We start from the raw sequence: 17,227 nt of genomic DNA, 5'->3' as shown, positions 1-17,227 counted from the left end.
AACTTTTACTAGCATCAGCCAACACTGCCAAGTGGAAAACCGGAATCCAAACCTCCTGATGGTTTGATTAACATGTTCTGTGACATGTCACTTCAAAAAATGATTTGTTAATAAGCAGCAGGTGAACCTGCCGCATCTCATTAAACATCACATATGAAGTCATTTCATTAAACCGGCTCGACGAACCTTTGACAAAGGTATTGCCGCTGACATCCTGTGACAGACGCAGTACCGTCCTCCTCAGGGCCCCGCTGGAGGCCACCTCCAGGAGGTCGTGAATGTTCTCATTGTAGATTTCACAGAAGGAAACCCAAACTGAGAACTTAGCGTGCGTTTGCAGACCCAGGCTGATTTTGTCCTCTGCAGCCACAGTCGTCCCGAGGACGGAGGCACCTTCAGAGAAAACTAATCAGTAACAGCAGCAACACACAACATAACACATTCTCTAATACATTTTATAAAGAATACAGCTAATTACAATGATTACTGTTCAATGTGTGTTTGAGCCGTTTATAAACTTTGATGACACACATCTATATTGGTTTTAATTGTACATTTATAAAAAAAAAACTGCATTTATGTTGAATATGGCTCCTAATGGCACCGAGTGTTTCAAACCATCTTGGACTCATCTCGCTCGGGACGGCTGTGGTCCGTCAGGAAACTGAAGGTGAGACCCCTCTACTGCCTTCGCCTCCCAGCACTACATTCTAAAGGTATCTTTTTGAGACACTTAAGGATGAAGTTACACTTTCAACAAATAGATAAAACAAACACATCTACCTTCAATGAGCGTCTTGGTGGTCGAGTTCAACAGGCTGGCATTGCTCCTGTCACTCTAAAAGACAAATAGTAAACAGCAGGTTTATTTAACGAACAATTCCAGGGGCAATGTCAGCGCTTGATAAGAGTCATTAGTATGAAGATGCAAGGAAGGAAACAGTGGGAACAGGCAGGTTCTCCTCAGCTGCAGTTCTGAAGCTTTAACAGTTTATGTAACAGTGAGAGTGAAGTTCACTTTTACTTCACTGACCTGAAGCAAAGGACGAGCAAAAACTTAAGAGGCCTAATAATGGAATAGAGTTCATGCAGTTTCATAGACAATTATAATCGATCTTTTAAAGTTTTAAAAACTGGAGAAAAACTGAGACCAATGACGGGACGAGGAGAACATGGTCGTTCATGGCCGGCAGGTGGACAGACTTTCACCTGTAGACACGAGACAGTATTTGAGCCGCTGACTAAGGATGGACGACGCGTCTCTTGTACAGAAATTATGGTAAAATACGAACTCGATACTAACGCTGCTAACTTGTGGTGATGACATCATTTAGATTCAGAGTCTGTGCAGCAGTAATCGTGAAGTGGAGCCATGGTAGTAAAGTCCTGCTCTTACAGGATTTCGACCAATCAGGAGTCAGTCTCAGCTGTCAATCATGACATCTCAGCCATTTTTATATCATCAAATAATTAATTCAAACCAAACTGATCAGAAACACTTGAGCAATCATCAGTGAGATGTCTACTTCGATTTTTTTTTAGTATTAGACCTATACTGCAGCCGGCCACCAGGGGGCGATCAAGAGCATTTGTATTCACAATTGTGAGCCGTCATGTCGTCCATCTTTGTTTACAGTGTGTGGTTTGACCTAGTTAGTTTCAAGCAGCCTTGTCTCAAGCAGGTGAATAGAGCAGTTACTTCTTTCAGTTGCCTGAAGAGGTTTCTCTTGAACACCGTCTCCTCCACCTGCTGCTCTGCACTGAGTCCGGTGAAATCTCTGCAGTGATGAGGTTTGATGGTCGTCCCGGCGAAAACCTGCTTATCGATGCTACTGAAGATGACGTCAAGAGACCTGGGCAGGATCCCTGCATCAGCATCTGGACCTGGAGGGACAAGAGTATGTGGTCATGTTATGTTCCTCCTCCTCTTCATCATTAAACTCAAACATCTGAATCAAACTAAGTGCTTGAAAGAAGCTGCTGATCTCAAGATCACTTTCTCCTGAGACATCTCAAACTGTCACAATATTGTTTAACCGTTGTAGCACCGTCTAAGGCCCTATTCACACCTGGTATTACCATCCGTCCTCAATGTGTCTCCTGTGATCACATCTCACTTCCTGCATGTAAATAAACATTTGTCATCTCAAATCAACATGTGGTCAATGAGAAGCATAAAAAGCACGAATACATTTAAATTGCAGTGGGTCAGAGATGTCAGCTGAGTCTGCAGTCCTTCATTTGCATTGTGAAAGCACCTATGAGTGCTCAGATTTCAGGATGCATTCAGGTGCATTCGGACTTGAACTTAGCACTGACCACTCAGGACAGAGGTTAACACCAGGTCTACACGGGGTGTAAATGATCGAGGGAGAGGAACAGACCTAAGAAGGTGAAGGTCTTCCCAGCGTTGGTGACTCCGTAAGTGAAAACCAGCGAGTTTTCTCCTTCAAGAACATTTTTCACTAAGTTCTTCACTGTGCCTTCAAACAGCTCTCTCTGCGTCGCCTCAGGACCGTACACCTGAGGAAAGAAGGAAACAAGCTCAGAAATAATCAGTGGATACTTTCAAGTGTGTTTAATGGAAGAAGAAGAAATCATAACAAGTCTGTGGAAGAAGATAAATCTGCCTGTGGCTTCCTAGTCTGCCCGAGGAACCGACCTGAGAGAACTGGAAGCGTTGTCCAGTCTGTGGAAGTGATTTGTCAACGCTCGCCGAGAGCGACAAACATGGAGGCTTCAGCAGGACTGTGTCAGGAAACTCGATGGCAACACAATCCTGTAAAAAAACAGCTGATGTTTGTTTGCAGAACAGATTAACTAAAAAACAACTATTCCACAGAATCAACTCCCTGCATACGAGTGCCTGTTTCTTTATTTTACCAGTGACTCTCCGTTACTTCTCTCTGCTGAGGTGAAGGGTCGGATTCGGAGGAAGACCTGAAGGTGGTCTCTCTCCTCGATGCTGGAATGCTGCAGGAAAAGCATAGGACACATTTTTGGACTTTAGATTGAAGCTCACATCTGGATTAGTCAACAACGTGTCAGTGGTTCAGAGACATAGTGAAAACAGATGGATCTGGTAGAGCTCAAACTTCTGCAAACAGCCTCCTGCAATTCAATCAAGCTGCACCAAATCACACACACTCATATCAGTTCTGTAAAATAATGTTTTTCATCAAGATCCAGGAATTATTCTCTGAGAAATCAAGCGCTGTTAAATTTTAAGATTTAAAAAAATCCTGCATCCACCCCAAATTGTAATGAGTTCTTTCTCTCATGTCTCATCAATTTACTGTTAATCTGTTCAGCAGTTTTTGCATAATCCTGCTGACAAACTTCACTTGGACACGTCCGTCTGTGTTGTGTCTATATTGACGGGTTTTACAACATCAGGAACTTTTTTAAACGTCTTTTGACACCAATTCCTCCGTGTCGTGTCGGTCAAGTGACAAAACTCTGCTCGGAACAGACGCGTTGAGCTCTACTCATCCAGTGCAGCGTCGTTGTTCCACAAACGATCAAAATAGCTTCTTATGTCTATATTAAAACTAAATCAAAATGGCGCTGTGGGCAAGTGATATAATCAGTATATGTCTGAAAAGCTGTAACACCCAACACAACTGTGGCAGCTCCACCACCCAACCACCCACACAAAGACCAAGTGTACTATTAGAAGAGAGGGTTTTCTGAATTTACGCCTTAGTTTTAAGTTGTATACCTATTTTGTTAAAAAGAAATTTGACATTGTAATACTTGTATTTTATTTGTTTGTTTTTACATACCAGAAAATGTTGAGAAAACCAGATGGTACTAAAAAGGTTTAGTTTGCAATTTAACCAATGAAAATGTTGGTTTGTTTATTTTAAGAGTCGTGTCTTTTGCTTCTTTTGCATATTTATGTAATAAGGCAAAATAAAATGTATCCGATTACTCGATTAACTGATGGAATAACTGATAGAACCCTCGATTACTCGATGGCTGCAGCCATAGCCTCTTCAACTAAAGTTCAACTAAACCTTTGCTTTGGTCCCTCTGGTGCGCCCACCTCCGTCTTTGTGTGGGGGGGGGGTTCTGCCCACATTCTGCTCAGAGCCGCCCCTCCTCTGCCTCTGATTGGCCCTGGTATTCTTCATGTATGTGTGAAAGCCCCCCCCCCTGCGCTCCTCCCTGGCATCACAACCTTAACACACCAGTAACTGTAGTGAGTGTAAATCTGGTCCTGCCAGTGCCGTCGTCTGAAGGTGAGGGGGGGCTCTAGTCAGAGTCAGTGTACTTTGACATTCACACCAAACAACAGGAACAAGTACTGTATTAGACATGAATAGATGTCATACAGACAGAACTCTTTCAACAGGCTCTACCTTTCCCAGGTATGTTAACCTGTGGAGGCTTTCAGTTCACTGCAGCTGCTGACATCAACTGAACTCTTGACATGTTCCAGAAATGTTCTGGACAGGCTGTGTGTGAAAATGCAAAGTCAGAGTCAGTTGCTCTGGACATTTAGTGGAACTTTTCCTGCAGCCCCCTATTAAGATCTCTGAGGAGGTTCCAGATCTTTTGGTGCTGAGGGCCGACGCCGGTGTGGACGAGCTGTAAACAACAACACTGATCTTTCCACAGCAGAGTTTATACGTCATGTCCGGCCTCCTGCTGCTCTACAGGCTCCGCCCCTGCTGCTCTACAGGCTCCGCCCCTCGCCTGATGTTCCCACATGTTCCTGTTGTTGTGAACGAGTCGGACCCGACAACCTGCTGCTAATTATGCATAAAACTTTATTTGTTATATTTTGAGTAAAATCTGTGATACTTGAGTAAATTGAATTCATTAACTCATCCATCAATGTTTTCTTTTCCTTCACTTGTTCATTTCTTTTTCCTTTTACCTGTGAGTGTGGTAAAGTGCTGAATTCTGATGAGTCGTCGCCCTTCAGCTCGTCTGCCTCGAGCTGCTCTCTTCTCTCTGCCTTGTTGTTGAGGCTTGACTCCATCATCCTGGAACCACAAAGAGAAGATTCAACACTCAAAATACAATCTGACGATAGAACAATAAATCCTGAGCCTTGTATAGATATTACAATCTGAATGACTTTAACCAAAAATTTCAGCTAAATTATTTTTTTAATAATGTTTCTATATTCTCTGTCTTTGCTTTCAAAAATTAAGGATTATACAGTGCAACGTATATGGTTCAGACTAGGATGTTAAATATATATGAACTATGCGCACATTACTAATCTTACTTCTATTATTTGTAGTATTATTAATACTGTTACAAACAAATGGGAAATTAGAAAGGTAACAATAGAATAGTTCAATAGTTCATTCATATACTAAAATGTATAACACCATACAATAGATATTATGATATATGTATTGTGTGCATATTTCAGTCAGAGCAATAAATCATGTTCAACATCTCCACATATGAAAAAGGATACTGGACAAACAAATGTACAAATCATTCCAATCCTGTTCTACTTTTTTACAACATATTGCACAATTATTTTCCCAAATCAAATCAAATATACTTTGTCCCGATGGGGGGAATTGATACAAAGTGATACATCAGCTGCAGAACATATTGCACAAACAATATTTGTCTACTTCTTGTTACATTTTCATATTTTCTATTGTCTGCTACATTTGTAAACATGTTATATGTTTTTCTTGCACAAAACGCAAATTCTTTATATTTGTTAACTAACTTGGCAGTAAAGGCAAAGCACTAGTGTCGCCTCTGATCAATGAGCCTGATGCAGCGCTTCAGCCTCGAGGGAGAAACCCGCCGACCAACAGGTTGCTCCAGATTAAATCAGATGTGAAACCAGATCCTGCAGCTTCAACAGGCTGCCAAGTCGCTTTGACACCGGAGTTGGTTTCAGCATCTGTCTACCTGGACGTGGAGTTTTGTGTAGTGTCGTTCAAATACGTGGTTAACGTGCAGGACAAAGATTCATCGTGAATAACGTGAAACACGGAGAACTACACGTCCTGCGCTCAAGCTAACTGCTGGAAGCTAACTGCTGGATGCTAACTGCTTCGTTTATCATCGACAGCTGCTGTCAACAGTTCTTCATTAGCCAAGCTAACGCTAACCAGCTACCTAACCACTGTCCACAGGTTATTTGACACATGGCTGTGACTAGCGACCCTCACCTGACAGTGTGACCCGGGACATGAGCTCCGGAGACGGACACACTTTCTCCAGTAAAGGCAAACTCACATCGTGGCAGCGGCAGCTCGCAGAGGCACTTCCGGTGTCAACAGAAACTGCCACTGATTGTAAACGCAGCTGCCTTTGAGGCCCCGCTGTTGTTTAAACAAGCAGAATCACAAACGTGACAAAGAAATCAGCCACATAAACGAGCATGTTTCACAAGTGGGAAATAGAGATAAGTGTTCTTGGTGCTCAAAACAGAAACACGCTGATAAACATTTATGAATCATGATTAAATCTCAGGGAGCGAGTCATCAACCAACCGGGTGGCAGCAGTGAAGCTGCCTCGACCAGCTGCCTCGACCAGCTGCCTTTACAATCACTGGCAGGTTCTGTTACCACCGGAAGTGCCTCCACGAGCTGCCGCTCTCCACTTCCTCCATTCAGCGCAAACAACCGCGAAGATCCACAACAGCACGACTGGCGCGTGAGAGTTTGAAACGGACCAATAGGATTCAAGACGGGACGGCGCATGCGTCCTTCCTTTGATGCGTTCAGGAACGTCTTCTGGTCGGAAATCTGAATATATTGTAATGGTTCCAAACCAGTGATACGTTTATGGTAACTGGTTTAGTGAAACAGGAGAATGGGCTAAACAACAACAATGTTTAATATGACTTGTGAATATGTCAGGGGAAATAAGTTCAGTGAGTAAGACAAGTTGATGTTTTTCTCACAGAAAAGTCTCAAACTCCTGGTTCTTGAACATGAATAAAGTGAATTCCTGCTTGAAGGTTTGAGAAAAGTGATGTGTTTTCTGAACATTAGAGCATGTAAACATTTTACATTAGTAACACTAATTAAGATTGTCAACTTGAGGACAAAGTCCAGGTCTTTACTTCATGTTCTGAGGACTGAGTCCAGGTCTTTACTTCATGTTCTAAAGGACAAAGTCCAGGTCTTTACTTCATGTTCTGAGGACTGAGTCCAGGTCTTTACTTCATGTTCTGAGGACAGAGTCCAGGTCTTTACTTCATGTTCTGAGGACAGAGTCCAGGTCTTTACTTCATGTTCTAAAGGACAGAGTCCAGGTCTTTACTTCATGTTCTGAGGACTGAGTCCAGGTCTTTACTTCATGTTCTGAGGACTGAGTCCAGGTCTTTACTTCATGTTCTGAGGACTGAGTCCAGGTCTTTACTTCATGTTCTAAAGGACAGAGTCCAGGTCTTTACTTCATGTTCTGAGGACTGAGTCCAGGTCTTTACTTCATGTTCTGAGGACAGAGTCCAGGTCTTTACTTCATGTTCTGAGGACTGAGCAGGTCTTTACTCATGTTCTAAGGACAAAGTCAGTCTTAATGTTCTAAGGACAAGTCAGGTCTTACTTCATGTTCTAAGGACAAAGTCCAGGTCTTTACTTCATGTTCTGAGGACTGAGTCCAGGTCTTTACTTCATGTTCTGAGGACTGAGTCCAGGTCTTTACTTCATGTTCTAAAGGACTGAGTCCAGGTCTTTACTTCATGTTCTGAGGAAAGAGTCCAGGTCTTTACTTCATGTTCTGAGGACTGAGTCCAGGTCTTTACTTCATGTTCTGAGGACTGAGTCCAGGTCTTTACTTCATGTTCTGAGGACAGAGTCCAGATCTTTACTTCATGTTCTGAGGACTGAGTCCAGATCTTTACTTCATGTTCTGAGGAAAGAGTCCAGGTCTTTACTTCATGTTCTGAGGACTGAGTCCAGGTCTTTACTTCATGTTCTGAGGACTGAGTCCAGGTCTTTACTTCATGTTCTAAAGGACAGAGTCCAGGTCTTTACTTCATGTTCTGAGGACTGAGTCCAGGTCTTTACTTCATGTTCTAAAGGACTGAGTCCAGGTCTTTACTTCATGTTCTGAGGACTGAGTCCAGATCTTCTTCATGTTCTGAGGACTGAGTCCAGGTCTTTACTTCATGTTCTAAAGGACTGAGTCCAGGTCTTTACTTCATGTTCTGAGGACAGAGTCCAGGTCTTTACTTCATGTTCTGAGGACAGAGTCCAGATCTTTACTTCTGAGAAAACTGCAACCATCATCCCCGCAGACCAAAGAAAGCCCTTTACAAACAATGCACTATTTAATTTTACAGTCACTGTTGTAGCTTTTGGCATTTTTGTGTTTCATTCGATCAGCTGACATCTCACTACTTGGGATGTGCACATTCACAGAAGCAAAGACTTGAGGTGTGTGGATATAAGAAGCGTTTCCAAAAGAAGAAGCTGAAGGAAACAGGTGAAGCTTGAGGAGCTGAAAGAAGAGTTGTGTCCTGGTAGTGACGGAGCAGATGACGGAGCAGGTTATGAAAACATCGTTAGGTTGGTGAAGAAGAAATTCATTTTGCCAAAAAGTCTCTTGAGGCCCAATATTTGTTTTACGAGCAGAGAGTGAATTAGTAAATCTGAGCCACTGTCTGAGAAGCTACACTCGTCTACATGTCTCTTTTTCAAAACGTGTTTTTACAAAAGTGGGTCTATTGTTTTCCCAGTTTCTCTCATCATGAATTTGTTCACGAATAAAAAAGTTTCGTTCTGTTTAGTTGCACTTACATGCAACACTTTGTAGTTTGGCTTTTTTGAAGCTAATGTAGTCACTTGATTCTTGTTGTTCTGGGTTTGCTCCCTCATGGTTGATGCACTTATTGTGAGTCGCTTTGGATGAAAGCGTCAGCTCAATGAAATGTAATGACGCCGTTTCGAGTGCAATATGAATGTCAGGGCTTCCGGATACTTGGATGACACCACAGGAGCTGTATGGAGGCATGTTGTGTTTTTATTCTGTTGGCTTTTTACATCTGGGCATCGAGGCCACATTATCTTGTGTAATAGAAGTGAGAGTTATTCAGTAAAAATGTAATCAAGAAATCTTTTAAGATTTTTTCTGATGGGAGACAAACTAACACACACACACACACACACACACACACACACACACACACACACACACACACACACACACACACACACACACACACACACACACACACACTTTGATGAGTTACCATATAAAAGTTTAATCAACGTTCATCAGCCTCATGTTCAGACCTGTGTGACAGGTCGCCCTGTAGCCACGCCCATTCTTTCCCACAGAAGAAATTCATTTTGCCCAAAGTCTCTTGAGGCCCATTATTAGTTTCACGAGCGAGAGTGAAGCAGTAAATCTGAGTCACTGTCTGAGAAGCTACACTCGTCTACATGTCTCTTTTTCAAAACAGGTTTTTACAAAAGTGGGTCTGCTGTTTTCCCAGTTTCTCTCATCAGTCACTCAGGTAAAAACACGCTGGTGTGAAAGACAGTCAACATTCTTCATCATGGCAGTGAACATCCCAGGAGTGATATTGATGGTGCTCTTCTACCTGATGGTCCTTGGGACCGGCATCTGGGCTTCTTTCAAGTCCAAGAGGGAACAGAAGAAAAGTGGAGCCAGTGAGATGGAGATGACGTTACTGGGAAACCGGAGCATCAACTGGGTGGTGGGGATCTTCACCATGACAGGTGAGGACAGCTCAGCTGAAGACAACAGGATGGAAACTGTCTGTCCCAGGCATGGAGGCAGAAAGATCTGGCAATTTATAAAAGCATTACTTTTACAAGAACACATCATGAATTGTTGTTTAATATGAATAATAAACAGCCAAATCAGATTTGACTAACAACAGTCTTGGTTGGCTGAAGTCCTACTGGTCCTATTGATCAATAATACTGAATTATGATCTCACCTTTAGTCTTTGTCCAAATATCTGCTGTGTGTTGATCCATCCTGCAGCTACATGGGTTGGAGGAGGCTTCATTGTTGGCACAGCTGAGATGGTGTACACTCCGTCAATGGGACTAACCTGGGCAGCCACGATGTTAACTGCATACAGCTTATCTTTTATTATATGTAAGTTTAAGTTGGCAATTTTACTTCATCAATTCACCTCAAGTTGAATCATTATTTTAGTGATTTCTTGATATTATTAGTTTCTGTTTTTCCCCTCATTAAATCAAGGTGGCCTGGTGTTTGCTAAACCACTAAGAGAAATGAGGTGTGTCACAATGATGGACCCTTTCCACATCAAGTATGGACAAGTTCTGACAGCTGGACTGAGCCTGGCCTCAATTTCTCTTGATGTGATGTTCTTGACTGTAACACTGATTTGTTTAGGTAAGTAAGAATATACAGGAGCACTTTAACCTCTCCTCATATATGTGTGTGTTTAAATGTCAGTTTAAAATAAATGTATTTGAAGGAATATGAGTCAGTGATACTTGTACAGACTGTATATAAGTAGAATTCCACTGATACAAGGTGTTTAACAGGAGGCACCATGAGTGTGGTCCTGGATTTGCCCTACACTCTGTGTATCTGGATCTCTGCTGCAGTTGTCATCATCTACACTCTGCTGGGAGGTCTCTACTCTGTGGCCTACACTGATATTATTCAGCTTGTTCTTATATTCATTAGCTTGGTGAGTTGCTGTTCTTTAAGGTTTTATAAAGTGCTGGAGTCCTTGTCCATTACTTACATTTGTATTTGTCTCTGCAGTGGCTGTGTGTTCCCTTTGTCTTGATGAACCCTAACTGCTTGGACATCAGCAAGACACTGATGAACAACACCTTACACGCTCCCTGGATCGGTGCACCAGGACTGGAGAAGACCGGGATCATGATGGATGATTTCTTGATGTTTGTAAGATGGAGCAAAACTGTGGCTGATGTCAAATGTACTTCACTGGTGTTGAGAGAAATCCTCAAGATAAAGACACATGACTCATATTTTAAATCTGTTTCATTTTCAAGGCACTGGGAAGTCTGGGATATCAGTGTTTACACCAGAGGACGTTGGCAGCTTCTTCATTAGCCACAGCTAAGCTAGCCACAGCTAAGCTCGTGCTTTGTCGCTGCTTTCGTCATACTTGTGTTTGGAACACCTCCAATACTGCTTGGGGCAGCTGCTGCATCTACAGGTACTGACAACTTCTACATACTTATGTAAACTGTGACATCTTACATCCACTTATCTGTTGTATTTAATGTTACGGAAAGAACAAAACATGTTAAATCAATAGTTAAATCACAGGAAACCAAGGAGCAACATCTTTGCATAACTTAGTGAGCAGGTAGAGAGCAAGGTGACCTTTTGTTGATTTGTGTACTAAACAGTGGGTTTTGAAACCAAGGTTGATCCATTACCATATAAAACAAAGAGCTGAGTCACAGTCCTTAGTGCAGGAGAGTCAACTGTAAACAAACAACTATTTTACTGTCCAAACATAAAAAGACCAAATGATCACTGTAAGCAGACTACTTGATCACTATAACCAAGTTCTTTAACCAGCCTTTGAATAGGAGCGATTCTGTTGACGATTTGGACGGTTGATTACTTTGTCCTTGATCACTTTATACGGTGTCCACTGTAATGTTTTTCTTTTGTATGAATTTTCTTTGGTCTGCTCCTCAGATTGGAACCTGACGTCTTATGGTTCTCCATTTCCATATGAACGTGGGGAGCTCAAGTCCTGCCCTCACATTACAGCACCTCACCCCGTCCTTCATCTCCATAATCGGAACTGGATGTGTTGCTGCTGCTGTGATGTCATCTGCTGATTCTGGTTTGATTTCTGCTGCTTCTGTCTTCACCTCCAACATATACAAGAACATCCTGAGGCCACAGGTGAGAACATTGAATTATAAGATAAGAGTTAGTATCTCAAACCTCTTCACCTCCTCCTCTCTACTTTTTCTCCAGGCATCAGACAGAGAGATTCAGTGGGTGATCCGAGTTGCTGTGATGGTCGTGGGTTTGGTTGGTACATCACTAACCAGCCAGAAAAACAGTGTCTTACTCTTCTGGATTCTTATTGCTGAATTGGGCTACGTCATAATCTTCCCTCAACTGGTCTGCGTCCTCTTCGTCAATATCTCCAATGGTTACGGAGCTGTTATGGGCTGTGTGGTGGGATTGGTGCTCAGAGTTCTCAGTGGACTCCCATCACTCGGGCTGCCAGTTGTCCTCCACTTCCCAGGATGTGTTCTAGAGGATGGAGTTTATGTCCAGTACGCTCCAGTTAAGACCATCTCCATGCTGTCTGCCATTGCTGCCATCGTGTTGTTCTCCTATCTGACGTCTGTGCTCTTCAACAAAGGCCTGTTACCTGAGAAGTGTGACGTGTTCAAGGTGAAAGTCCAGCAATCAGCACGAGAGCTGACACTGGTACATGGGGCCAAAGAAGACAATGAGAAAGAGACACTGGATAACACATGTCCTCAGACTGAGGCCTCAGAGCCAATGATTAGCTCAGAGTGTTAGAGTCCCTGAATATCTGTTGTTTGAAATCTAACACAGACCAGGAAGTTCTATCACATCCTACATCCCCATGGAGACGTCTGCATCCAAAACACAGGGGTATTCAGAAAAGTGGACATAGATGGCACCAGTTCACTGAGCACATTTGTCTACAGTTCATCAAGATTGACTTTCTTTCATTAAAATAAGTTCTTATTGCAACTTTGGTCCTTTATTGGGTTCTTTGTTTATACTGGGACAAATGACAGCGAGATCTACTGAACTACAAAGATTGTGATCTCACCATGTTGTGTGTCTATTATGATGTAAAGTGTTATGGTGAGATATGTTGTGCAATAATGCATTAAACGTGATACCATGAAATGGTGTGCCTTTCGGCATTCAACAAATTTCAAAATATCAAAATAATATATTGAATATTTATATTACAAATATTAATATTAAATAATAACTTTAATTGATTAAAGTTACCTCAGGGCACCATTCTTCAAAGGAAGGGAAAAGATAGCCAATTTATTGATTAAGTCTCATAAAAGTACTAACTACAAATTTGGAACTCTGATTAACAATTAAATGAATAACTATAACCAAAATTACCATATAGATAGTTAGCTAAGTTGAAGGATATAGAGTTCTTGACAGTGTAGAGGTTGGCAAAATTCACTGATGCAACAGTAATGAAAAAACAAAGAGCTCTCTGTGCGGCGGCGGCGGCTTTTACAGCCTTCACAACCGCGGCGGACGCTTCCGTGCGGGGGATGCGCTCCCTTCGCGCGATGAACGTAGTCACGAGAGCCTTTCCCAGCTGCTCTAGGAACACATATTTGAACACATACGCTTGTTCCGCTTGCCGTGTTCGTTGAGAATGTTGAGAATGTTGAGAATGTTGAGAATGTTGTGAAAAACGACCAGGGGCCAGCGCGCGGTCATCCTCCTGCAGCTGTACGTTCCGATCACCTTGTCTAGGTTGTCCACGCCACCTTTGTTGCGGTTGTAGTCCAGGACGATGACCGGTTTCCCGTCCTCGCGGTCGCTGACGTCGGCCTCGGCGTGCCGCGTGCTCAGGAGCACCACGTTCCTGTTTTTCTTTGGGATGTAGGACAGCAGAGTGGCAGTGGGCGTGAATGCGAACTTGGATGAGAATACCTCTCTTCCCTTGACCGCGAGCAGCCCGGTCGGGAGCTCGGGCTTGTTCTTCCGAACAGTGCCGACCACGGTGATCTTCCTCTCCAGGAGCTGCCGCGCGAGTTCGTAGGAGGTGAAGTAATTGTCGCACGTGACGTTACGACCGTGCAGTCCCTCCGTTACAGCGAGCACTACCCGCAACCCCTGGTTCCGTTCTGGGCGTCTGCCGCTCGGCTTTCCGGTGTACACTTGCATCTTCCAAGCGTAGCTGGATTTTGCATCGCAGGCCACCCACGACTTCTTCTCGGTCTGCTTTTCTGTCTGCTTCTCCATCTCCTTGTCCATCCGCTTCTCGGTCTGGCTCTTTCGCGTCCTCTTCGGGTTCAGAGGATGGTTGCTGGGAGAATAGCTGTTGGAGAACCTGTTCTCTGGTGAAACGCTCCTGACGTGACATCGTGCCATGGTCAGGGAGGGTGGCACACGGAGAATGGCACACCGGCCTAACTGTGGGTCTAATGTACCCCCCTAGATTACAACTGGAATCAGGTGTGGGTCTAAATGACCCCCCAGGAGAATTGGATAATGACAATCCTTGGGTCACCCTAACCCTAACCCTAACCGGCCAGGGCTTGTGGATGATCACACACACACACGTACGCACGCACGCACAGACACACACACCCAGACACACACACACTCTGGGTCAATCCGACCCAGGAACAACACAAGGGTTAAAAACATTAATATTAAATAATAACTTTACTTGATTAAAGGGGCACCACCCTTCAAAGGAAGGGAAAAGATTTATTGATTAAGTCTCATGAAAGTACTAAATACAAATTTGGAACTCTGATTAACAATTAAATTAATAACTATAACCAAAATTACCATATATATAGTTAGCAAAGTTGAAGGATATAGAGTTCTTGACAGTGTAGAGGTTGGCAAAATTCACACTTATGCAACATTAATGTAAACAACACTTGTGAAAGAAAAACATTGATTATGAAGATAATAAAGTATAAAAACAAAAATTACTAAAGGTGTACTTACTATATAAATATGTGTATGTGAGTATGCATGTGCGTGTCTGTGTCTGTGTGTCTTTGTGAGTGAGTGTGTTTTCAAAATGGCGGCTGGCCACTTTGAAGACAGGACCCCCAGTATGTTTACGACATGTAGCGGGTGTGTGTGTGTGTGTTGGTGCCAAATTAGAGAAAGTAGCTGGTTGCATGCAAAGAAAGACTGTGAAGAGCATAACATAACTAACATTAACTTTCAAATAACTTATAACCAAAATATCACAGCAACACAAATCAAACTTATAAACATCACATGGAATCGAATGAACAGTCTTTGCTTAGCCTAGTATAATTATTAAGCCCAGTTGTGTTACCAGTCCATGAAAAGGGAAAAAAGGTGGAGGTGCTGTTCGAAGTCCAGTGAAGTCGTCTTGCTGGTTTGTGGCTCCTGTTTTTGTGGTTCTGCTGTGCGATGCAGCTCTTGAGCTGGTTCTTAGGCAGGCCCTCGCGTCGCTGCCTTTTGGAAGGTTTTAGCAGTCTGCTCCAGTCAGGCCTGCTTGAAGGTTGGTAGAGCTTGGATTGGAAGGAAGATTCCCTCGCTCGGTGAGTGGAAAGCTGCACCTCTCCTCCATTGAAGTTGAGAAGAGAGGTGACCTCCTCTCGGAGAGTTGAGTCGAAAGGATGAGTTGAAAAGAGCAAGTGAGCTGGACAGCCACACTTCTCCTCTCAGAGGGTTGAGTAGAAAGAAGAGTGAGCTAGAGAAGCCACACTTCTCCCCTTGGAGAGTTGAGTAGAAAGAGAATGAAGGAAGGGAGAACTGGGCTTATATTGGCCTGGTGACCTCATGGGTCATGGAGCCCAGAGTGACCAATAGTAGATGAAACTTGTGTCCCCGGTCGGTTTTCACACCTCTTTGTGACATTGAGGCACCCTGGGAGACGGAGTTCTGGAGGCTCCGGTTTGTCTCCAGAACAAAGAACATGTGCTCAAGGCTTTTGACTACACATGTAGGCAGAACTGTAGTTCACAAATACCCGGTCTCAACATCCCCCCTTCGTTCTCAGGATCGCACCTGACGTGTGTTCCTGAGGGCGAACTTGAACATTCAGTTCATTTGGATGGTAACATCTGGACATTTGTTTATACTGTCTAGTTTGGCTAAGCAAGATTCAAATGAGACAAATAATTCAGATTACAATGACAGTACAATATGAATAACTTGTGCTCTTCACTAGGTTAGGGAGAAAAAGGAAAAATTAGACATTGTAAATTGTACGGTAAGATGCAGAGAGAGTGGCACGTACAATGATAAGGTCATTTTTGGAATGTCCAAGAGTTTTGTTCACTCCTTGGATCCTACTCAATGTAGTACTCAGTCTGATCTGGCAGACTTAACAATTTTAACCTTCAGGCAGGTTTTGCTGGGGAAGGGTGTCATAAGGGAAGGGTGTCATAATTTTTCAAAGTTTCTGTAATAATATGCTAATGTCCTAACATGTGTGGTATGGACTACATTCTAATTATGGAATGAAAAGTAGTCGATCCAAACATATTTACAAAGTTGGCAGTGGTATATAAGTTTAATCAGAATTTAGGTTTTGGAGTTTGCTGCTGTTGTTAAAAAACAGTTTTCATATTAACTGCAAGAAACTTAATACCTACTGTCAGTACAGGAGTTAACTGTGTTGGTTATGGCCGTGAGGAGCGAGCTCTGAATCGCCTGTGTCGTGGCTCAGGGCCGTAACGCTCTGGGGAGCCAGAGTCCAAGAGGACTTCAGAGGCGCTGTCACTGTGTGCTCGGTCATAACCATATTTTAAACTGTACTCAGAGATGCTGTCGTCATCTTCTGAGTAGTGGTCAGTTGTCTGGGCCAGAATTTCAGAGTATGGTTTCCTACAGCTTCTACTGTGGGAATGCCTATCTCTGGGAAGCTGGTGGACATGGTGGATACGCTCTGTGTCCCTACGCTGCCTGTTGTCACCCCCCTTTGTTTTGTTTTGAGGGTGAAGTTTTGAGGCGGTGGATGAATTTGACACCTTGCTGTTTGTTTTGACGGGCTCGGTTGCACCTACTGTAGCCTTGAAAGTGATAACAGTTTCCCAAGCCACCTGTGTCATCTTCCTGATCTGCTGCATTGAAGGTTTTCCTTGCTGTGTCATCAGTACAACATGTGTGTGTATACATGGATGTAAGTTACGTAAGAACAAGGACTTGAAGGTGGGATTTTCTTCTAGGCCTGGTGTGTTCTTTCCCTTAAAATAAACATGCATCAAACGTCTGAAATAATCCTTGGGATTTTCGCGACGTGAATGTTTAATTTGGGATGCTGTAACAATGGATGTGATCTCGTCAGCAGTAGAAGAGAATTCCTCGACTAGTGCTTGACGGAGCTCTGTGTAGTTACTTGTGACACTGGAAGGAAGTGACTGAATAAACTTGTGAACAGCTGTAGAGCTGGTTTTTAACACGAGTCTAACCTTCTCTCTTTCTGTTGCATTTGGCACATCACTTAAGCTGAGATCTAGTTCCCTAAAGAAATTATCAGTATTGTTATCACAGTTGTCTGGATCAAATTGTTCAATATCTTTAGCTAGAAACTCA

At 43.1% G+C, this 17,227-nt stretch overlaps 1 protein-coding gene and 1 pseudogene across 3 annotated transcripts in view; one reads left to right on the top strand and one right to left on the bottom strand.

Moving 5' to 3' along the window:
- The window catches only part of kif20ba (kinesin family member 20Ba), a 34,003-nt gene extending 27,697 nt beyond the window's left edge, over nucleotides 1-6,306 (bottom strand). For all 3 annotated transcript variants that reach the window (XM_035172727.2, XM_035172728.2, XM_035172729.2), the window contains exons 1-8: nucleotides 6,159-6,306; nucleotides 4,886-4,994; nucleotides 2,884-2,973; nucleotides 2,663-2,779; nucleotides 2,385-2,523; nucleotides 1,700-1,884; nucleotides 784-838; nucleotides 187-393 (exon numbers count right to left, since the gene is read on the bottom strand). In XM_035172727.2, coding sequence (XP_035028618.2) covers nucleotides 187-393; nucleotides 784-838; nucleotides 1,700-1,884; nucleotides 2,385-2,523; nucleotides 2,663-2,779; nucleotides 2,884-2,973; nucleotides 4,886-4,993 — 901 coding nt within the window. In that variant the 5' untranslated portion in view covers nucleotide 4,994; nucleotides 6,159-6,306. The remainder of the gene's footprint in view (nucleotides 1-186; nucleotides 394-783; nucleotides 839-1,699; nucleotides 1,885-2,384; nucleotides 2,524-2,662; nucleotides 2,780-2,883; nucleotides 2,974-4,885; nucleotides 4,995-6,158) is intronic.
- Nucleotides 6,307-9,334: 3,028 nt separating this feature from the next.
- LOC118119290 lies at nucleotides 9,335-12,679 on the top strand (annotated as a pseudogene).
- The last annotated feature ends 4,548 nt before the right edge of the window (nucleotides 12,680-17,227 follow it).

The sequence above is a fragment of the Hippoglossus stenolepis genome, chromosome 12 (assembly GCF_022539355.2).
Source record: "Hippoglossus stenolepis isolate QCI-W04-F060 chromosome 12, HSTE1.2, whole genome shotgun sequence".
NCBI lineage: Eukaryota > Metazoa > Chordata > Actinopteri > Pleuronectiformes > Pleuronectidae > Hippoglossus > Hippoglossus stenolepis.
Note: the sequence above shows the minus strand (reverse complement) of the source record. Positions and strands in the feature narration are given on the sequence as shown.